This window comes from Tachysurus fulvidraco, chromosome 20, assembly GCF_022655615.1.
Source record: "Tachysurus fulvidraco isolate hzauxx_2018 chromosome 20, HZAU_PFXX_2.0, whole genome shotgun sequence".
Taxonomy (NCBI): domain Eukaryota; kingdom Metazoa; phylum Chordata; class Actinopteri; order Siluriformes; family Bagridae; genus Tachysurus; species Tachysurus fulvidraco.
Genome location: NC_062537.1, coordinates 14,138,049 through 14,160,895, shown reverse-complemented (window position 1 = coordinate 14,160,895; position 22,847 = coordinate 14,138,049). Strand labels below are relative to the sequence as shown.

Genomic DNA, 22,847 nt, shown 5'->3' with positions numbered 1-22,847 from the left:
ACTGTGAATAGCACAGTGAGAAGATCAACACTGCCATCTATTGTCCACACACATTCACTCACACAGAAGTGGTAGTGTACTAACTGCAACACAGCAATACGCACATAAACCCAATCAAATGAGCAGAAGTCATGAATGAAAACCATGGAGTAGTGATGTGGGTACTAGTAAAGCAAGCAAATAAATGTTGATGAAAGTTAAAAATATACTGGTTTTAAATCTTTTTATGGGAAGGTCGAAAGGAATCCGAACAAAATGACTAAACGTGAATCGCTTGGGCTGAAAAGACCTGTTGAAGGGAACATTTTGGTTTTGAAGTTGACAGCATGTAATATAGAAAATAGTCTGAAAATAATTACCATAACTTTTAGCACAGAGTTACTATAATCAGAACCATAATGTCTGTATGGGGTTGTGCATCAGACACTACAATGTGAGGTTAATGATAAGGGGAACAAAGCTTTGATAGAAATGCAGAGGATTCTGTAGTGAAGAAAAAGTCTTGTTAAACTGACTTAATGTTAAACAGCAGCATAGCAGGAGCCTCACTGTCTGAACATTCTTATACCAAACAAACCTTTTGTAAAGAACAGCCAATCGCAGAATGAACAAAGACCTTGAATGACTTTTGTTGGTGGTATTCAGTGCTGTATACAGACAATCATTAGAAACCTGTACCTGCCATATATATCACTATATATGTTCACTTCAGGGGCCACTTGCATTTCTCAAAACATTAAACAACAATTTTCAGCATTTACTTTTTTTTTTTTGGTTGTTTTTAGAAATTTCTGAACGCCGCCATAGCAACAAGAGGAAGCAGAAATTTGTGTGTCAAAATGCATCGTGCACTTCCTGTGTTCTATACGCAGAACGGAAATAGAACCATGCTGGCTTTCACCTGTGTCTTTCTTCATTCTCGTGGGACAGAAAACAACACACACACACACACACACACGTCCTGATGACCAAGAGAAAACACAAACAAGCAGTACCCACATCCTGACCAACAGGAAAGCCACAGGAAGAAAAAAGAGTCTTGTTTGTTGAGAAGAGAGCAGTTTGAGAAGTAGGAAACAGAAAGAAAAAGGAACTGAGTGCAACAACACAGTCTGTCTGCAAAGTGATCTACCCAAGGCAGACTTTCAAAAAGGATGGTGACTTTTTGCAATGACAGCATCAAGAAAATCAATGATATAGAAATATTTTGCTCAGATGTGCTAAGAAAAAAAATAAATAAATCAGCATGCCATAAAATAATATTTCCCGCTGCTTATAAAAAAACGTCAAGAGCTTATACTGCTGCTATTAGGATAATTGTTTCCTTTGGTAAATATTATTTTTTGTGATTAATTAGCTTACTAAAAATGAGAGAAATACAAATCAAAGTAAAAATATGTTTTATACATTTTAAAAGTTTTTAAGCTTGCCACATGGATTTGTTCAAAATATCACTTTTTCCCCCCCAAATCATTTTTATAGATTCTAATGAACTATATAAAGGAATGTATTTTTTTTTTTAAAGACAGACATAAAAGACAGCTGTACCTGTGTCTCCGGGTCCTCGGACCCGAGGCTGGCGGCTCCCAGCTTGACCACATCGGCCAGTTTGGTAATGGTGTTGACTGAAGACTGGGCAGCCTGGGCCAGCTTCTCCTGACTGGCTCCTGCTCCAGACACCAGCAGCTTGGTGTCCTCTACCAGAACTTTAGCTGTCTTTAGGATGTTCTCTCTGGATGGACAAAAAAAATGTAACTGTTGAAATCTGAACTCTGAAGTTTTAAGAGTGACCTAGGTATAAGTATTGTTATAAATGAGCTCTATAGCAATCTTAATGTAGTAGTATACTTGCGATATTTTGTCCATGATGTGTGAAACATAAAGTGTATGTTTGAGGTGAGTGGGGGTGGTTGTGTGTGTTGGGAGGAGTTAGTTTCTGAAAGTTGAATGCTGTCTTTACAGACAAAACAGTTCACAACATTCTGTTGTAACAAGTCTAAGTCTCCAGACATCATATTATTATGAATACAAGTGTTTTAGAAGATCAGAAAGATTTGGAAACCTGTGATCAGCGAAGGTTTCTTCATTCTCCCTGTTAAGTGAACCCGCTGTAGCAAACATGATGGTGGTGTCAAGGTCAGCAATGATGCCAGCCACAGCACTGGCAGCTGTGATACAAGCCTGAGTACCACGATTACCGGCCTGCAGTGCAGCCAATACATGAGACACCTGAGAGAAAGACGGAGAGACAAACAGAGAGAGAGAGAAATAGGAGTAAACAAAGTGGTAAATATGTAAATTACACAATTTAATATCACGGTAAGCCGTAACTCTTTCTGGTTAGCTCTGTGAAACATCCAACTACTACAAACTGATTAAGTATGAAGCCATAAGGGAACACTTTACTCACTTTCTCTGAGACCTTGCGGGCAGCGTCAATGAGCTCTTTCTTGGTGATTGAATCGTTGGGACTACACTGAAGAGCTCCTGCCTTGGTGACCAATCCAGTGCAACTGTAGCCTAGGTCTGTTACCTGCTTCTTAATGTGAGAGCCAATCTACAAGAGTGCAGAAAAGATCATGACCTTATTTCTCAGATATACATTCATCAGTAGGCACAGAATGAGGCTGCAGATGCGCTGACACACAAAAATATACACTGAAGACAGACGTGAATACTGTTGGGACTATTAGGAGAGAAACTGTTACTCTCTTCGTACCTCATCGCTCTCAGCGGTGATGGCTGCACATTTAGCCTCTGATGCCAAGTCACCAAACTCAGTAGTGAGCTGATTGGCCAGACCTCCAAGCTCATCAGGGTTTGTATTTGATTTAGTGACCTGGTGAGAGAGCAAATTAATACCAGAAATACAATTGTTTTTTTTAGTTTTTTTTTTTTTTTTTTAGAGTGACACATAACCTGTACTTTAATTTGTAAATGCAATTTTTTAGAACACTGCCTCAATGGTATAGATTCCATTGCAATCTAAAGTCACTTGTAATTAGTCAGAAGGAACATTAAACACCAAGGACATACCATCTCCTGCACAGTGACTGCAATAGCTTTGGCCGTCTTCACCATAGTAGTCTGGTAATCTACAAAGGTTCCTTCAGGCTCCACTCCAGGCTCCTCCAATTTGTTGAGGGCCTGAGTGATAGAGTCCACCATGCCTCCTACAGCTCCTGCTGCACTGGCTGCTTCAGCCATCGTACCTCCCAGGTCATCGACGGCCTCCTTCATCATCTGCACAGACTCCTCCAGGGCTTCCTGGGTGTGAGCCGCCTGGGAGAAAAAAAACCAAAGAGACAAACGGCAAAGCTTACTCTGTTTTTCTGAAGCAGGGATTAAAGCACAAGAAACATATTTTAAATAGAGGAATAGGTAATGTGACAAAAGAAAATGGCTACAATACAGATTGAAATGTGGGTTATTTTAAAAGAGAAGCCTTTAATTATAAACGCACCTTAGGGTTGCCGCCTGCTTCTTTGGCTGTATAGAGCATTTGTAAGGCAGACTCTGCCAGAGTCTTCGTCTGGTCCAGAACGCTCATCTGCTGCTGACTGTTCAGGATTTTTGACGCCGTGCCAATGGATGCCATGATGAGCGGCTCAAAGTAGCTTGCCATCTGAGAGACCTGAAAGACCGAGAACAACCAGAACCTTGGACAACTACATCGTATCACCACACAGAAACCCTTACAGTTGGAATGAGGAAGAGTGCAAGAAAATAAAGATGTATAGCGTAATACTGGCTACATGCTGAATCATACCTTATGTCCCAGCTGGGAGGCATCGGAACGAGCTGCAATGGACACTGGGTCGATTAGGTTGCTAATCTCCTGGACCGAGGCTGCCATCTGCTCATGCAGAGCCTGACACAACAAACGATATGTTCTCAACTAAATCCAATTACCATTAATGACTATGAGCAACAGTTTAAATTACTGCTAATTGCAATAGATACTACTAATAGGATCTACTGTTATAACCCAAACATCATGTATAAAATCTATGAGAAGTTCCTTTTGGAAATTCCCAAACAGAACTTGAGATTTGTAGGATTTTTTTGTAAGTACTAGGGGTGTACTTTGCAGGAATGACACACACCTCATGGGACATGTCGTCTCTGGGTGTGAGTTGTTGGCTAATGGCAGCAAGAGAAGCCTGGTCCACTTCACGAATGCAGTTGTTGAGAACCTCAATGGCTTCGTCACACTCTCTTTGACCTGGAGCCTTATCTCTGTAAACAATCGATAAGAGACAATCAGTCAACCAGAACAATGAACCAGAACCATGCTAAAACATAAATATATCACTGCTAAAAATCTAGACGAGCAGCAGCAGTGTCAGAGAAGCTGAAGAAAAAAGGCCTAATAGGATTTTGTTAAAGTTTACAGGAATCCACATACACAATCATGTGCAATTTTTTTGGGACATAAGTACATAAGTTAATTTTCTCTAGTTTTAATTTAGCATTGTTACTGGTAAGCCTTAGAGTACCTCATGTTAGTAATGAGCTTCTTGATGGAGTCAGACACAGTCCTGGAGTGGCCGGCTAGCACTGACCACTTGGGTGGGTCTTTGGGGTTCACGGCTAGAGAGCGTGCGGTCTGGATCAGACCTGTTGAGCTCTCCAGCATAGTTTTAGCTGCAGCAACGATGGGCTCCATGGCAGCCAGACCCTACAATCAAGTGCACACACACACACACACACACACACACACACACACACACACACACACACACACACACACACACACACACACACACACACACACACACACACACACACACACAGATTAACACAAATATTTGTGTGTCGGTGTTACCAGCTGAGGTCATTCCACTAATAATGGGCTCAGCCTAATGTTACACAAAACTCAGAAGATTACTTCATGTGATTAGCTTGTTTACCTTTTATAGCAACTTTTCAGCCTGTCATATAAGTATAAGATAAAACAAATACTTGTAGATGTTTGTAATATAAAAGTTTATGGTACCTCTGGGCTGATCTGTGCAGGCACACTGGCAAACTCTGGGTTGGAAGCAAAGGCAGTGAGATTATCCACAGCCTCGATCAGCGGCCCTGTGGAAGCCTTGCACTTCTGTCTGTTCTCCTGGTTAAAGGCTCCATCCAGGGCCTGAGCACACACAGTCATATCAATGTACTGTATACCCAGTATGTACCTTACACATTCAAATCAGAGACGATTGTGAAACTACCTGTTAATGTTAACAAAACTGCTCAAAAGTTGCACAAGAGTCTGGTTCTTCTTTTGAGTTTTTGGTCATTTAATTATTTTAATGCATGATCTGAAAGTGTTTGCTGGGATGAACACTCACTTTGATTGACTTGACAAGGTTGGCTGTGCTGTTTGCCACTTCTTTGGCACTCTGGACAAACTGTCGCTTAGCAACAGGGTTTGATGTTTTGGAGGAGGCGAGGCGGCAGGCATTGCACAGGGCGGAGGTGTGTTTGGCAACAATCGTGGCAGCAGAGAGGACCTTGGGAAATGCAGAGGTGGGAAAAAAAACATCGGAAAGTTCTGATGACAGATCTAACCTTTGAGGATGACTTTTTACGCACACACCAACAATAGCATATCTATTTTTTTCCTTGCAGGGCAAAAACAAACAAACAAACAAACAAAAATCCCTTGAACATCCAGGAAGTTTTGCTGTTGAATGCACAGTATGCACTCCACATTTCAGGGTCTTCTTTAGTCAAAGTTAGTCTTAATTCTTTTGATTTTGCTTGAAGAAACTTTCCTAATGATTGGTGAGCATTAGTGAAAAGTGCCCTGAATGATGTAAGTAAAATGCAATAACATAGCTAGAGGGTGTGTGTGTGTGTGTGTGGGAAAGTATATAATAAAAATCATAACCAAAAACTAGAAGCATGATGTTAAGGTCTGCTTTTCCTTAAAACATCTGGTTTGTGTTTTAACTGCTTCTGGTCTGCTTAAACAAACCAACAAGATACAACATGTCTGGCTTTTTCAGGATCTCAGCGTCATGTAAGAGAACAGCACAAATTCTGACAGCATGCAGTTACAGTATCTATAAAAAGGCTAATCAATGCTATTCAGTCTAGCTGAGGAACATTTATGCTAAATGATACCTGGGACTGAGTGCAGGCGGGGTCTACCAGGTTCTGACAGGCCATCTGAATAGATTGTTTGGCTTTGGCAAACTGAGCCGGATCCACCAAACCCTTTTGTCCAGCGTGGCTGTTTGCGTCAGACACACCCACCAGATAGGCGCCCTGCATGAGGGAGAGAGAAGAAGGTTCATTTAAAACAGAAGTAAAAGTGGTTTCATTGGAAATAAACTCCACAATAGGAACGGGAGCAATCTGTTTTCATCTTAAATGCAGTTGGTAAATGCTGGGATTTGAACTTGATTAGTGAAGGTCTTGACCATATTGGTTATAAATCTGAGCCAGTGCTTAAAATAAAGGGAATTTAGAAACTGGCATATGAAAAAAAAAAAAAAGCTCTGTGGTGGCCTTGGGCGTCTGTCAATCCACCTGGTTATTGGCTCTGTGTGTGTTCAGGCTGTGAACAATCATATCCATTTATAGCCAGTGTGGAAATTCAAAAGGTTCAAATCGTGGATAATTTATGAAAAACAAGCAAGCAAAAAAAAAACAAACAAACAAAAAAAAACACCACCACCACTTCCTCATAAAGCTTCTCAAAAATGGCAAGTACTTTCAAGGAGACAACATCTGATCCTTTTTTTGACGAGTCAAATAAAGGAGGAAGATTTTTTTTTTACTGCCTTAGTTCTGTTCTCACCAGAACGGTCACATCAACCAGTTCATCTTCTGTCACCATCTGCTTTGGCAACGACACTCACACATGCACACACAAGCTACTCCACATCCCCTTCTTCTATATTGTTCTACTACAAATCAATGTTCTAATAAGAATGTGAGATGCTGTAGACAAATAGCAGCACAGGGAGAAAGGGAGAGAAAGAGAGAGAGAGCGAGAGAGAAAGAGAGCTTTTAAACATGACTCATCATCATCCCCTATCAAAGCCATTATGAACTTCTACTGCGTGAGTGTGTGCATGTTGAAAAAAAACACAACAAAAGAACTCAAGACACACAGCGGGATGAAACAGAAGAGTAAAATGAAGTGAAAAAAAAAGAAAAAAAAAAGAAAGTCATCCCGTTGTTTTTTTTTCTGTCAGTTTGGTCTCTAATGATGCATTTAAAAGCCTCGAGCACCATTTCTGCCTCTTCTCTCCTTAATGGTAGGCATATACTCATCTTCTCATCTTATTCTGTTTACAAAGAAAAGGTATCTTAAAAATTGTACAAATAACTAGATAAATAGTAGAGAAACAATACTGTTTTAAATCAAAATGTAAAGACTGCATCAGTAACGATATTATTATTACTGGGTATCAATACGATTAGGGCAATCAACATGGTCAGACATGTGATACACTTATGTAAGACTACTGTAAATGGTTACTATATATACGCAAATATCCACTCACCATCCACTCACCATTATGAACACGTGAACACACGTTTTTTTCTGTAGTCAGCCAATCAAGTGGCAGCAGCACAGTGCATGAAATTCAGCAGATACACTAACTGTTATATGTTCGGTTCATGTTCACATGAAACATAAGAATGGGGGGAAAAAATGCGTCTCTAGAGTTTATACAGATTGTTCCAAAAAATTAGTGAGCGAGTGACAGAGGAAAACGACTGAACTGATTCAAGCTGCCAGACAGGACAAAGTAACAAAAATAATCATTCTTTACGACCATGATGAGTAGAAAAGCATCTCACAAAAAACATCAAAATTTGAAGTTCTGCCACATGACTGGCTGCTCATACTGTATAACTACATTTTGGTGCAGGAACTGAACATATAACTGAGGGCCAGTGAGTAAAGTTCATGATTAATAATGGCAATAAACACAAGGCAGATTTCAACCTACGAGTGAAAATATGATGCAATACAAATAGGAGCGTGTTCCTAAACTGTAGCATCTTCCTAAACTAGAAGTAAGGAGTTCATCGTTTGTGACCCAGAGCAGTAAACAAATGCTGGGTAAGTTGTAAAATTTTCTATACAGTAGATGACGATAGACTATCTGCTATCTGCGAATGTCAACAAGAGATTCAGAAAGCACGAATAGGGAATAGCGAGAAAGCCGAGTTTTTCTGAAGTGAAACTGCAAACCAATCGACTAAGTAACATTATACAGAATGAGACTACTTGGCACATGGGCATAAACGTATGCGCTTTTCATGACGTCTATGCAAACCAGTAAACAATGTTTTAAAACCTTATTTATTGTTATATATAAGGTTACTCACTTAGGTAACGGTAAACATACGGATATGAATGAATCCTTAGTGTGCACCCTTACGAAAAGTTAAAAACACAGAAAAACTACACACAAACAAGCATTACATAAACACCTAAGGTGAATATGAAAAATACATTGGGTGTGTGTGTGTGTGTGTTGGCTTATTTGCACTTCTTTTCTAATTCCAGATGTGTGAGATACCAGGAGACTGACACACTTCACTCCCTACAAGTCTAATTAATTAGGTTGAAGAAATGAGGTACGAATAATCCGGGGAAGAAATAAACATCTCTGATATGTTGGAAGCAACACACACACACACACACACACACACACACACACACACACACACACACACACACACACACACACACACACACACACACACACACACACACACACACACACACACACACACACACACACACACACACACACACACACACACACACACACATACGAATGCATGCAAACACAACAATGTCAGTTTACCTGAGCAGCAGCTTCAGTGAGGCCACACAGGGCTTTGGAGGCAGAGCTGACCGCGTCTCCAAACTCAGGAAGGTTACTGTTCTTTGCATTGTGGGAAATGCCTGCCATAGCTTCACCCAAAACCTGACAATCAAACAAAATGATGTCACACACATGACTAAAAATACAGTGTCAATTATAGACCAACATGACAAGCAGGAAAATAAGTCACTGTTCACCTTGGAGTTCTCCATCACACTGTCGATGCAGTCAAAGTAGCCCAGGTCATTCACTGCCTCGGTTGGGTTCTCCAGCATGCCCCGGACCGTCTACACAAACCCATACATGCTTTAGCTTACAAAAATAAATACTGTAGATAAATAAAATCCACCTGCTGGTGCACAAATAAAGATGTTCTCTAAATAAAAACATATAATAACGTAAACGTATAATAACAATACGCTAACATTAACACTGACCAACTACAGGTTTCATAACAAAAAAGATGAAAGCAAATAAGCCATAATGTAGCCCAAACCCACAACACAAGCTAAAATTGCCAACTAGACGTGTCTGTTGCATCATTATCTTATTTATTTAGCAATAACTTCATTTTTCTCTGTTGTTTGTCGTTAAACTCTCTGTTTCTTAAACCCGAAGAACATGCATACTGTACATATATTACATGATATTACATTTTTAGCATAACAGTGCACACGAGAGCACTAAAAAGAGAACATGATTAAAATTCCACTATTTCCAGGCAAAAAAACTACCAATAGTTATTGGTGCATTTCCCTTATTTGTTGCGGAACTGCAGATACAGATGTAAGCTCTAAATGCAAGTTTGTTTTAAAGCCCTTTGGCATTGAATGTTGTGTAAACACTTATGAAAGGCGCAGTAGTTACAAAAATACGCCATTTTCCCATACACTCAATTATACCAGAGTGGATTTTTCAGACAACCGTGGGTCTTTCAAACCTAAAGAAACATGATAAAATAAATTTAGACAAATTGGGTTAGATGGAATCTTTTTGCACTGATGATTGATTTGTGACCGAGCACCTCTTGATCGATCACTAAAAAGTTAAGATTGCTATACACTGCTCACTAGTATGTTAATATGCTGAGCGGTATCTCATGTGATAACTAGTGTCTGTAATTAATACCGCGTCCCCCTGTACATGAAATAACCAACCCGTATCCAGTCGAATAACTTTTTCTCCAACCTCATTTAAAAATCTTATCTTTAACTGCCTGTCACACACATGGATTCTTAAGACAAACAAATGCAGAGAGCGAGAGAGCAAAAAAAAACAACACAATTGTGAAAGGAGAGAAATACCTCCAGCTCCCTTAGCGCGTTGTCACATTCCTTCTGACCTGGTGCTTGCTGGGTACACATGGTGATCAGCTGGTTGATGCTGTCAGTCACGGCACTGATAAAGCCAAAAGAGAAAGGAGAAGACTTGAGAGATATGAGATACGCATGAGATGAGGGAGAAAGGGAATGTGTGGGAGAAGGAGGGAGAGTTAGAGACATGGTGATGAGGAAAACATAGAGATTGGGGAGAGAGAGAGAGATAAGGGAGTATAGAAACACAGTCCGCCCACACACGTTACCACGCACTAGCTTCCATCTCACTCTCTGTGCTGTGCTTCTCTCTCTCTCTGTCTCTCTCTCTCTCTCTCTCTGACTCAGCTAAGCTCCTGAGTGGCAGTATAGGAGTTAGTAGTCCTGGCTCTAAAAGGCCCGTCATACACACACACACACACACACACACACACACACACACATTACATTACATAATTGTTCCTTTTTCCTTTTAAACATATAAAATCAACAAGACAGGGCTCACAGGCTGTAGCATGGGCTGATAAAATAAGAAGACAATGCGCCGTGTGTGTGCGCAAGTGTGTGTGTGTGTGTGTGTGTGTGTCTCATTTTTAGAAGCAGGTTGGAGCCTGAAGTCATTTTTAATGCCACTTCCTACACCTAAACAATACTGATGGGGAAAAAGAAGTTCAGAACGCTGCTAAAAAACAAGTAAGGACAAAAAAAAAACTATAAAAAGACAATCATTCAAAAGTTGATCATTCTTAAAAGTGCTTCTAGACCTGTAATAAACTGAATATTGAAAAGCAATGAATCAGACTCGATTCTTTATTTCCTGGGTTTTGTGTAACGGTTTCTGATCCAAACTACTTTTTCCACCAGCTGCTCAGTTTTTCCCGAAAAGCAAAGCAGCAAGTCAGATAAGGGCTAAGCAGTCGGTATTGCTTTACTGCAATTTCAATCTTTTATGCGGGCGGCAGACAGATCTAATCTAAAATGAAATGATAAACAATGCCTTTAAATGAAAGTAACGATCACATTGTGTGACAGTTCGGATACCATAATCAAGTGACGCTTGACTGTGTGAATCATGAATCCTAATCTGAATCATGTCAGAGAGCATCATTGAACATAAACAGGTTCTTGTCTGTCAGTTTCTTCATAGTGGGTTACATAAATGATTGTTGAGAGATAAGACAAGCAGAAATAATGTGTGGAGCTCTAACCGTGCAGCAGCAGCCAACTGGTTCTTCAGATTAGGGGAATTGGGGTCAGTAGACAGAGCCTTGGCTGCCAACAGTAGCTTACTGGATGACATAGAAATGGTCTTCAGGTTGGTCAACACTTGAGTCTGGTCTTCTTTAGACTGTGCAGAATGAAAACCAATTAAATCACACAGGATATTATAGTTTTAAATATTAAAACAATATGCCGATATTTATAATGAGCATAAAGAACATAATAACATATAGTAATATAAGATTATCTACCTGAGATTGACCAGCCATGTCCACTCCGGCTTCCAGGAAGTGGTTGAAATCTTGGCCGAACTTGCCCGATGCTTTGGCCAGGTCCTGCGTGGTGCCACGAGAGGACTGCACCAGCTCGTTTGCTGACTGGTTGAGTCCGGCAGCTGCCTGGTTCAAGTTCGCCTGAGCTTCCTGGAAGCTCTTCCCACTAGCTGGGAACTGTGAATTGTGAGAGTGAGAGGTTGGCGATAAGTATATTGAAATACACCCAAAAAAAACCCTACAAATGGGTTCTTTAGTGTATGTATACTATTAATCTGCTTTGCTTTTTTCAATTTGCATTTTAACAGATTAATATACACACTGAGTCAACATAAACAGCTTGTGTCTCTATCTAAAAACAGCTCGTTTGGATTAAGCTCGGAGAAAATAAGAGCCGTAAACCTGGTTTACAATGTGTGCGGATGCAATGACAACATGGTTCAAATACTCACACGAGTATCTCATGTACATCTGGAGGATTAAAACCAATACCCCAATATCAGTGATAGCAATGTCATGCCAGCTATCCTTGAACACGCACGTTTCTGTGCAGCAGCACACACGTACAAGCACCATTCTTTTCTTGCAAAAGCCTTCACACAATGATGAGACTTTGCTCATGAGCTACATCTCATATAAAAACACTAATGTAAGAGAAAAACACTTATGTTTGAAATATTGGTCTGAATAACATGCAAACTTTGCAGACCAATGGCACTTCAGTTAGTCATGAAATGAGAGGTTTTTGGAATTTTAAAAACACAAAACAACAGAGAAACCGGTCAGTGTTAACAGTGCTATTTACAGTATATAACACATACGTAATATACGATTTGAGACAGTTTGTTCATTCTGTTCCGTACATGTTGTACATGTTTTATTGCCAATGTGTTTTTATGCACACGTCATGTTTATTTTCTCAGCTGTGCACCACATGAACACAACATGCAACCATGTGCATGGCCTTACATGTGATTTTCCTAAATAAATGATTTAATTATAGATATATAGGTCATGCACACATTTTATACTGCACCATCACATACTCACTTTGTTAGGTAATATCTTAGCAGCCAACAAATGAAGCTGGTATTCAAAGGGAGTGTAGGAAATACATTAGTAATGATTTAAACCCTTAATCGTTAGAGGCAGCTGTTCTCACCTGATCAGAGAGAAGCTTTTTGCTGGCCTCTCCCACAGTCCTGATTGCATTATCCACATCTCTCTGTCCAGGAAGGCAGTTAACACAGCGGTTCAGAGCCTGAGACACAGCCTTGGCCACCTGAATGAACACACATAATCCAACACACACCAGCAATTATCATGTGTTCTGAGACAACTCTTAATAGACCACAAATCATAGATTACTTGAAACGGAAAACATTTATCTTTTCAAATGAGTGAGCAATCTGATGTAACCAGCAGCATCATGAAGTCTGACATCAGCAATTAAAGGGAGGTTTTTATCCTAAATAGAAACCAGCTGCACTACAGTGTCAGACTCTGTTACAAATGGGATTACATGTCTAACCTGGGCAAGTCGCTGTTGGCTGTCTGGGTCTCCAGGTTTGGCGATGGATCTTTTGGTCTCTTCGACGAGGTTGCCTGATTTGTCGAGGACATCTCCAGCGCATTCAAGCATGGCGTTGCATGCCTGTGGGTCTTCTGTGGTTGAAGCCACTCCACGGGCTGCAGAGGCCAGAGAGCGGAGAGCCTGGGCCACGTCACGTGCAGCCATGCCTGTACAGGAGCATTCAGCGATTATTCACAATAAAATTTGTTGTGCCAAAAGTATTATCTAGATTTATTTATGTGACTGAACAAATTCAGAAAAAATGTAAAGTTTACGACTATAAATCACTACGGGTAGGGGACACCTGAAGAAGATTCACTTGCGGAATGAACATAAAAATGTACCATGAGTAAACTATTCAGTATCAGGATCCAACAGATCGGATTAATTCACCTTGAATTGAAGAGTAATTGGGTTGATTGCTTGATAGCATGCTCACCAGTGTAATTCTCATTGCCCTGTGTAGCTTCACTCAGTAACTGGGCAACAGCGGAGCTCACCGCCTTGGTGTTGGAGCCCAGGTCCTGAGAGCACTTCTCCAGCTGATACATAAACACACAGAAGATACAGTGAAACGAGTGTAAACTCTACCGATGAAGAGCGTGTGACTTGTCAGTGTTTGTGATTAGGTGTATTCATCATGCCATGCTCACAGAAGGCTGACAGTGAGCAGGTCTTGATCTCGAATCCACTTTTAATTCGCTTAATGTTTAATATTGTTAAATATATAATGACATAGTTAAACAGGACAGAATACTGCAGCACAGATAAACAGTAATGTTCAGCAATAACTAGCTGAGAGGAAATCCTCAAACGGCTGCAGTTTATTGCGTGTACTAGAGGTTGGCGACGTGACAGGAAGTGTGTGAAAAGGTGGTGACAGAGCGTGGGAGCCTATGAGAAATGTCGCTCTGTGGAAAAGAACAGAAATATGGTCTTGTGTTCTCTTTTACTTTTTATTTTTGTGTGTCTCCCTAACATTTCTGTAGCTCTATATATAAAGGTACGTATATGTTTTTTTTTAAACGGTGACAACAGGATGAGTACCGTTTCTCCAGGAAGAGGTCTGAGTTTTCTTTCAGCTGCTGAGGCTTTAGCCTCCTGCATGTCTTTCTCCAACCCCCTTATCATATTCAGAGCATTGTCAATCTCCAGAGGACCACATGCCTCCTGAGCCTGAAAAAAAAAAAGAATGCTTGGGTCAAACTGATATAGTTCCAGTCATTTAGAAGTTATAAATTGTAAATTATAGACAAATCCAGATTTATCATCACACATGTATTTACCTTTTGAGCTGCGGTTCGGAGTTCAGCCAATGCACTGGCCAGATTTTTGGCAGACTGGCTGAGCTGCATGGCAGAGGCCTGGTCACTAATAGTGGGCACCGTAGCCTTGGCTGCAGTCACCATCTTGGCTCCAGGCTGACAGTAAGATGAAAAGGACATCATGAGCCAAAATGTCTACTCACAAACTGACTGACTTACTCGAAATAAGCATCTTAATAAGACAGCATCTTGTGCTGTGCAAAGAACCTGCAGGAAGTTCTGGCTGGCTCCAATAAGGGCAAGCTGAGCACTAGGACTTTCAGGCTGCGCCTGGCTGCCTCTCACTCCCTGCACCAGCTGGGGGATCTGGTCTGCTACCACCTGTCAATCAAAAACTTCTTTCATTACAAATACATCATGGAAAATGTCGCATGTATGTTAGATACTACTAATGCACAAGCAGGTGATAAAGCTTGTTACCTGAGAAGCAAAATATTATGTATGCATTATGTATGTATGTAAGTATGCATTCCAATACATCTAAGAATTTCATTATGCAATATAAAGAAACCGGAAAAGCACGTAACCTTGTGTCTCAGCAACCGTTCTCTATCATACTACACTGTTTATGTTCTGTGGTACATGTGCTTAGAAATGCAGTCTAAAGAATTAATGTGGTTGAAACTCTGAATTCAACATGATCCTAGCAGAAAATAAACCTGTGAACCAACCTTGCAGCTCTGTACAAGCTGCTGTTGTGCAGCTGGGTTCTTATTTGATGAGGCAGCGTGCTGGGCGGCAGCTATGATCTGAGTCGCGGCTGCAGCGGCCTGCTTTGCAGCGTTCTGCAGGAAACGTTTGCATGATCAGAGATTACACAACCAGACACACCAAAGACATTGTTATCAAGAGGTGATGCTAGTCGTTTACTGAGAACAGTGCAAAAAAAAAAAAGACAAAGGCAGATACACTGGACAATAGCTTTGATTATGTTACACAACAAATTGTGCTAAAGGCCCACTAGAAGGTGCTCTGATTACTCAGATTAAACATGAATGTAAGCACTTGTTCTACTTTTCTGGTGTCATATAAAAGAAAGCTATCAAACTTCTACTCTGGGGTTGTTTCCTTTAAAACAAAATGGCACCTCCTCATATGGGATGTTGCAAGAGCTTCCACTGTTCAAACATGCATCGCCTAGGAATTTAGCTATCAACATCCACTCTCAGAACTCACAACAGTGCAGTGTGTCTTGTTTTAAAATGTACAATCTTCATGTTCTGTGACTTTTGCTCTCTCTCACTGCTTAAAAAAGAGACGCTATCTCAACAATAAAGCACCTCGTCTCACGTTTGCCCAAGTTTTCTGTTCTCAGACATGTTCTGACCAGTTACAAACGGCGTGTCATGAATGAAATACATGATTATGTTTAATTCTGTTCAACTTCAAGCTGTAATGTGGAAAAAAACCAGAAATGGTCGAGAAGCAAATTTATGGGCGTGCCAAAAGTTAAGTTGCATAAGGCTTATTGGTTATACATAAAATGCGACAGAGAAAAAAAAAATTACATTTCCTTTAGTTTAGTTTTATATCTGTTCTCACCTCCAGCTTGTTGACCAGCCTCTTTTTGATGGCGTTCTGCGCTGCTGCATTGGTGGCCATGCGCAGACCCTCAGCAGCTTCACGCAACTTCTGCTGCTGCTCCTCACTGTCTGGGTTGGCAGCGGCACCCTGTGTTCATGCGCACACAGACATTATGGCTATAACTCACTTCAGGGTGCATCTATTCAAAAATAAGTACCAATCAAACACATGAGATACAGATGTGAAATAAATGGCAATAATTCTATTCTACCTGAAAGCTTTAATTCCACCCGAAAGCTGCTTTTTATTATCAGCATTAACCTTCCACATTTCCTGCTGTTTTAAAATACTTAACAGGATTAGACTTGTAAGTCATTCTTTCATTAACTGTGCTTTGGTACGAAAACGCCTGCTCCGCATCCATAAATCCTCAGCTCAGGATGAGGTCATACAAACACTGCCTTTATCTCAGGTCACGCACCTTGGCAGCCTCTACCATCTTGGCGGTGGCATCAGCCAGAAGCTTTGCAGCTGAGAGCAGTTTACGAGAGTTCTCCAGGTCCGTCTCTCCCTCTGCGTCTGCTTTAATGGCGTTGACCAGATCGGATGTGGCCTGGGCCAGGATCCGTGCCTGTCGGACCATCTCACCTTTACAAATCATCAAAAAGAGAGAGCTTAGTGTGGGTACTGCAGCACATGCGTAAAGCTAATAAGAAGGCTGAACAAACACCTGACATTTATGATATATAAACAAGTTAATAAGCTTATTAACCCAACTAAGTAAAAAGGTCAAATTAATATGTTTTGTGTAAGTTATTTATGTTTAAAGTGTTACTAGACACAACAATAACCTTTTTTATCTTTAAACTGTACTTATAAACAACATTAACTGGCCCCTTTCTTCTACTTTCACTGACTGACAACTATTCTGTCTAATTTACCACCAGGCTTTCAGGCTTCTGTTTTCATTTTTCCTTTAAACGGCAACTCGGGCAACTTAACCAGTTAGTCATATACAGTTTGTCAGCATTTTCAGTGCAGTTATAAATGACCCTGAATGTAACAACTGGCCATAAAAGGACATTTGGATAACAAGCACAAATACTATCTAAACTTTCTCTGTGCTTGTGTCAAGGCCCTGCAACACAATAGCTTCATCATCTCCCATGTCACACCTGCATCTCCCATGGAGCTGAAGATGTTCTCTGTTACATCCAGGATGCGGTCTGTGGCCTCTCCGTGGCGCCCGATTGGCTGGCCTCCGCTGGCATACTGTTTAATATGCTGCAGCAGCTCGTTAAGAGCCTGGGTGACACCTGTGGCCGCCACGCCCACTTGCTTTAGCAGCTGCTCGTCATTGGTGGCCCCTTGTGATGCCTCCACGCAGCCTTCAACTGATTTAGCCACCAGTTTCCCTGCCTCAACAAGCTGCTCCTGACATACTGGGGAACTGATGGTAGGAGCCACCACCTGGAGAAACACACAAAAGCATGTGGATTAATCAGTGATTCTGTACAAAGGAATGATCTCCACATGGCTGAAGCCATAAAGAAGCATGAATTCACAAATCAAAAACATAAAAGAAGAAGCCTTAAGCAGACAGAAATGTGGTGCATGTTTTCTGCCTGTCTGTATAAGTGGGTTTTTTGGCTCACCCGCGTGCATGCCACTAGCTGAGAGGTGGAAAGGGCGCACTGTGTGGCAGCAGCGATGACCCGGTTTTGCTGAGCTGAATCTTCTGTCTTCTGAGCCACGTTCTTCGCCTTCAGGACGAGAGTTGCTGCTGCTGTAGCTACAGCTTTAGCCAGCTTCATCAGCATGTCCTACAAGAACACGCACCAACGCAAGCACACATTTTAGTATTTTCTACAGGTACCGATGATGCCGTTTTTTTACAGACATGAACTGTGTCTGGCTTTTGATTTATGTGTAAAGTTTATGATTATTTAATTTGTGAATTCTTCTGCAAATTAACCACATCGTGATATAGTGTTATATCACAACCAAGCATCATGACGCTTGCCTGACACGAGAATCTCAACTAGGCAGTGCCACTCCTATCAGCTGTCTGCCCAAAGCACATAAGAGAAAAAGCTACAGAGTGAACAGAAACTATCCCACTCTAAAAATGTCTGACATTAATATTAAGGGGCACTGCATTGAAGATTAATTTAGCCAGCATTGCAAACAAGCCAGCCGCACTGTTGTTAAAATAGCTGTCACTCAAGACAGAAATGATTGCTTACTCCTAAAATATGATGTAAGCTGTTCATCTAAATAATTGATCACCCTATAACTAAACTAAAAGGATGTTCACCCATTCCTTTTCACAAGAGAGCTTATTCTACTTATCGATTTTGTGAGCAGATTACACTTACACACTACACAATTTAAAGACCCCACACCAGATCTTTTCACTCAACAATTATGAAGAAAAGGAGCAGACTGTAGGCTTATGTTTAAAGTAGAGCTGCACAATACTGATAAATATCATACATTGAGATAAGCTAGTGAACATTTTATTATTAAAAGACGGTTATTCTTCTCCACCAGCTCCCATCAATGCCACCATTTATTAAAGCATGCAAAGAAAACCTACTGTATATGGAACCTTTGATTTGGAGAGAACTTAAAAAAGATGGCTGTCTAAAGTGCTAAGAGATGGCAAAATTTGTCCAATGTTGTAACAGTGAGAAACACTATATTGTGCAACATTACTTTAAAAGTATAACTTCACAGAAAGACGCGCTTCCTGGTTTTGAGAAAAAAAAACGTTTTGTGTCTGAAACCAAATCGCAAGGAAACAGAAAGTATATATATTCTCAAAATTGTTGAGTGAAGTTATGTAATACGTAGCCCACATTATGATTAAATGTCTTCTCCAACTAGAGTTAACTAAGTGTGATTATGGAAGAATTAGTACGATTGGAAGGTGAAATTTCTTATTATTCTTTTTAAATTACTCTTCTTCAGAGGGGGTTTTGTTACCAGCATTTGACTATAATGATGAATCCGGCTTGTGTGTCTGAACGATCCTCTGCCTAAGGACTGGTTCAAGGCCATGACAAAGAAAATTCAGGTTAAATTTAGATTGCTTTGGTGTGTGATGTGTGTATGTAAATAGGCATCCCACCTGGAACTGCTGGTCAGCGTCGCTCTCTCCTATCTGCTGCAGCAGCTCTCCGCTGGCCTGGCCCACATTACCTGCAGCCTGTAGGAGGTTCTGGCGAGGCTGTGAAAGACACACTCGTGTTTACAATACGTGTGGTGATGCCGTGCCTGCGTGTTTGAGCGCTGATAGACAGAGTGCGGTACCTCAGCGCTGGCAGGTTGAGCGGTCTTTAGCATGTCTGACACTGCACAGGCCAGGTTACGGGCGGCACCCAGGAGCTGCTGTCCGTTTCCACCCTCGTCCTCCATCAGAGCCGCCAGCAACTTTACACCCTTGGACATTTCAGTCAGGTTGGAAGAGATAGTGGTCACTGCACAGCCCACAGCTGTATAGTCCGTCTCTGCTGGGTCCCCTATGACAGACAGCATGTTCTTAGTGGGCGTGTGTGTGAAATTTGTACAGTATGCTGATTAGAGGTCTTCACGGGTCCACTTAGATACGAAAACCAGAGGCCTGACCCGAGACCCGAGCGGGTTCGGGTCTAAAAGTTTCACCGCTTGCGATATCACGTGGCTGGTGGTAAGCTAATTTTCGTTGAAACAGACCTGACAATCAATTTTGAATCCACTCTGTAGCGGTTAATTTAGTTTAGAGTTATGCAACATTCTGGTCCAGTCGGGTTAAAAAAAAATTGCCGTCGGGTCGGACTCGGGTCTAATTTTTTCGGGTTTGCCTCAGGTCTAGTCCTTATTAAAAAATAAATAAATTATGCACGTCGGGTTCGGGTAAAAAGTGACTCGGGTCACTTTGGGTCGGGTACATTTTTTTTAGACCTGAGAAGACCTCTAATGCTGATGTCCCAGATGTCCTGTTGGTGGTAACTATAAACTGTTCTGGCTCATAGTTACCGAACAAGCTTAAGTCGGGGACACTGGCACTAAGAAACAAGCTTCCTGTTGACTGTTTTATTTGCACTATATATTATACTACATTTACTACGGAATCAAAATATATTTTATTCCGAAAATTAGTGTTTGATCTCACCTGCAGTCAGATTAACCATTGATGCTGTTCCTGCAGTAATAGCATCCACCTGAGAATGAATCTCATGTTTGGACTCATCCATCTTGTTCTTCCTCCAGGCTTGAGAGGCCTTACAAGAAAAAATATATGGGATGAGGACATAAATATCGATCTGTATTGCGTATCACGAGAGGGGTGATAATATAAAAAGTGTGGGTGTGTCTCACCGCATCAGTGCCCAGTGGTGGTAGGGAGTCAAAGTCAGTCAAAGAAGCCTGTGCTGCCTGCACTGCCTGCATACTGGAGTTAATGGTGCCTGTCAGGGCCTGCTGAGCTGATTTCTGCAGCAGGAAATACGTACCAGAGCTTTTACACTAGATCTTTCGAAGCAGTTTAAAAATAAATTGACATTTTCTTTTTATTCCATTTTTGAGCAATTGAATACATTAAAGTTAATTAGCATTGCATTTATATCGCCACAGACACAATGACCGTTACCAGGAGCACCAACTGTGTTTTTGCAGACCACACAGGGACAGAAACATGATTTTATTATAAACTCATGACACGATTTACGTCCAGCTATCAACGTGTTCTTGTCCACGTTTCTGCAGTAAACCAGAATTTATGTAAAGATATTAATCTTGCTCAGATTTATCCTGCTATCTCATCACACTATGGATGATTGTGCATAGAAGTAAAAATATAAACAGAGATCCAGTTTAATGCAGAAGGACTGGAAGTGCACTTGACCAATCAATATTGCAGATTATTTAGCCAACAAATTCTACAGACAACTGTCTGTGTTTATTAATCAGCTGTATCAGGTGTTTTACTCAGTCTGTACTTAGTAAAGCTCACCAGCGGTGGCATGTGCCCTGTGTGCATTTGGCCAGTGGTGATTTGATGTATGGCCTTGGGCATGGAGCCCATATAAGTGCACTCTGGGCCTCCTGCACCTGGGCGCATGATGACAGGCAGTGCCACAGAGCCAGTCTCCACCCTCTCCACCTTATTAAACTGCTGCTGCATCACTGTCGATCTGTGAGAAATGAACACGAGAAAGGTTTGCCATGATCATCTTTGTGGCCATTGTGGGTTTCCAAACACACAAATCCACTGTTAAGTCATATGGTATGCAGTAGTACATTAAAATAAACATATAGTGATAAAACACAAAAGACACAATGGAGAGAATACATTCGTTAGGGGAAAAAAAGGCAGAGCCAGCAATCACAGATTTGCCTCAAACGTGCCTTATTTGCATTTAATTTGCAATTGTGAAAGAACCCTCTTTATTTGAATAAATATCATTAGAGAGTTTTAGAATTTGCATGTGGCTTCATTTCAGCTTCTTTATGAAAAACCTGACAGTGCTGCATACCTGCATAAGAGTGAACATTTTCAGCTAATCTTTCAAGTACAATAAAAAAACCTCATCAGTTTAAATTAGTTTCTTACAATTGGGCATTTTTTGCATCCTGGAGCAAACACGGGTCATGCTGTTATTTCAGGAAGCTGTGTGACAACCATCATGCTTACTTTTTAGGTGAAACAGAATCCTCCAGCATGGTTGACTCCTCATCTCCCTCCAAGCCAAAGTGATCTTTGCTCTTTTTCTGTGGACAGACAGATAGAGTTCACATGGTTAGTTCCTGTGAGTTTATCCCATGTTATATATCACAGGAGCCTGAAAGAAGCACTTTGTTGCCAAGATGTTTACTCCACAAAGGTCAAGCACCAAGGTTTGTTGTGGAATTCCACCGTCTCCTGTAAATCACAGGCAGCACCTTCACACAATCATGCTACATAACCAATGCAAATAAGGTCTTTCGAAAAGAAAAAACTTCAGGGCTGTTACGGCAAATTTAAAATATATATTACGTCAAGTTTTCAAGAAATGTGAACTCTCTGTTGTGTGTGTGTGTGTGTGTGTGTGTGTGTGTGTCAGTTTCCCTTCACATATTGCCAGCACCTGTTAAAAAATAGCAATTGTTAGTTTTATTAAAACAAAAAATCTTAACCCTTGAATTGGGATTTAAAACCATAGTGTTGCCTTGTAAATCCACCAGGATGTAAAAGTTTGTCTACTACACTGCTGAATATGTGTGTGCTAATATAAGGAAGCAATTTCAGTCACAGACATTAGTCAGGAATGATTGCATTTAACCAGTCGATGGTGTGCGCTATTTTTAACTCTACTCATACTGAAAGATGAGATACTGCTGAACAATACAGAAAAGAGGACTACTGTTGTATATGAACATGTAGAACATACAGACTGTACATTGTATCATATGTAAAATGGCTCACATGATACTAGGAAAAAGAGCATATTTGCCAAAATGTGGCACACCAGCAAGCCACACCATCTAATTCATTAAGTACCGGATTACCTTTTTGAGGATGATATCGATGTACCCAGCGATCAGCTGCGCGATCTGTTCTCCTTCAGTGGTCTGGACTGAGTAATAGCCATCTTGGTAATCTCCAAAGTCCTGTAAACATGACAGTGTTCACGAGATCACGTATTAGGGTTGGGAATAAAAATTATTTACAAAAATCTGTAATTTAAATTAATTCCAGGTTATTTTATACATTTTACTTATTCATACTACTACACTCTACAGAA

General features: G+C 40.8%; 1 protein-coding gene across 2 annotated transcripts in view; it reads right to left on the bottom strand.

Moving 5' to 3' along the window:
• Nucleotides 1-22,847, bottom strand: part of tln1 (talin 1) — a 62,973-nt gene that overhangs the window by 10,389 nt on the left and 29,737 nt on the right. The window contains exons 12-47 of one of the 2 annotated variants that reach the window (XM_047804891.1): nucleotides 22,612-22,713; nucleotides 21,758-21,834; nucleotides 21,077-21,257; nucleotides 20,443-20,556; nucleotides 20,237-20,345; nucleotides 19,396-19,604; nucleotides 19,214-19,312; nucleotides 19,069-19,128; nucleotides 17,736-17,903; nucleotides 17,256-17,550; nucleotides 16,562-16,728; nucleotides 16,099-16,227; nucleotides 15,228-15,341; nucleotides 14,764-14,877; nucleotides 14,518-14,652; nucleotides 14,279-14,407; nucleotides 13,671-13,773; nucleotides 13,190-13,398; nucleotides 12,821-12,940; nucleotides 11,638-11,835; nucleotides 11,374-11,513; nucleotides 10,157-10,250; nucleotides 9,050-9,139; nucleotides 8,832-8,954; nucleotides 6,121-6,264; nucleotides 5,343-5,504; nucleotides 5,000-5,140; nucleotides 4,500-4,681; nucleotides 4,107-4,239; nucleotides 3,770-3,871; nucleotides 3,464-3,634; nucleotides 3,037-3,282; nucleotides 2,720-2,839; nucleotides 2,411-2,557; nucleotides 2,063-2,229; nucleotides 1,549-1,732 (exon numbers count right to left, since the gene is read on the bottom strand). In XM_047804891.1, the coding sequence (XP_047660847.1) occupies nucleotides 1,549-1,732; nucleotides 2,063-2,229; nucleotides 2,411-2,557; nucleotides 2,720-2,839; nucleotides 3,037-3,282; nucleotides 3,464-3,634; nucleotides 3,770-3,871; nucleotides 4,107-4,239; nucleotides 4,500-4,681; nucleotides 5,000-5,140; nucleotides 5,343-5,504; nucleotides 6,121-6,264; nucleotides 8,832-8,954; nucleotides 9,050-9,139; nucleotides 10,157-10,250; nucleotides 11,374-11,513; nucleotides 11,638-11,835; nucleotides 12,821-12,940; nucleotides 13,190-13,398; nucleotides 13,671-13,773; nucleotides 14,279-14,407; nucleotides 14,518-14,652; nucleotides 14,764-14,877; nucleotides 15,228-15,341; nucleotides 16,099-16,227; nucleotides 16,562-16,728; nucleotides 17,256-17,550; nucleotides 17,736-17,903; nucleotides 19,069-19,128; nucleotides 19,214-19,312; nucleotides 19,396-19,604; nucleotides 20,237-20,345; nucleotides 20,443-20,556; nucleotides 21,077-21,257; nucleotides 21,758-21,834; nucleotides 22,612-22,713 (5,178 nt within the window). The remainder of the gene's footprint in view (nucleotides 1-1,548; nucleotides 1,733-2,062; nucleotides 2,230-2,410; nucleotides 2,558-2,719; nucleotides 2,840-3,036; nucleotides 3,283-3,463; nucleotides 3,635-3,769; nucleotides 3,872-4,106; nucleotides 4,240-4,499; nucleotides 4,682-4,999; nucleotides 5,141-5,342; nucleotides 5,505-6,120; nucleotides 6,265-8,831; nucleotides 8,955-9,049; nucleotides 9,140-10,156; nucleotides 10,251-11,373; nucleotides 11,514-11,637; nucleotides 11,836-12,820; nucleotides 12,941-13,189; nucleotides 13,399-13,670; nucleotides 13,774-14,278; nucleotides 14,408-14,517; nucleotides 14,653-14,763; nucleotides 14,878-15,227; nucleotides 15,342-16,098; nucleotides 16,228-16,561; nucleotides 16,729-17,255; nucleotides 17,551-17,735; nucleotides 17,904-19,068; nucleotides 19,129-19,213; nucleotides 19,313-19,395; nucleotides 19,605-20,236; nucleotides 20,346-20,442; nucleotides 20,557-21,076; nucleotides 21,258-21,757; nucleotides 21,835-22,611; nucleotides 22,714-22,847) is intronic. The other variant, XM_027141190.2, reaches the window with a different exon arrangement.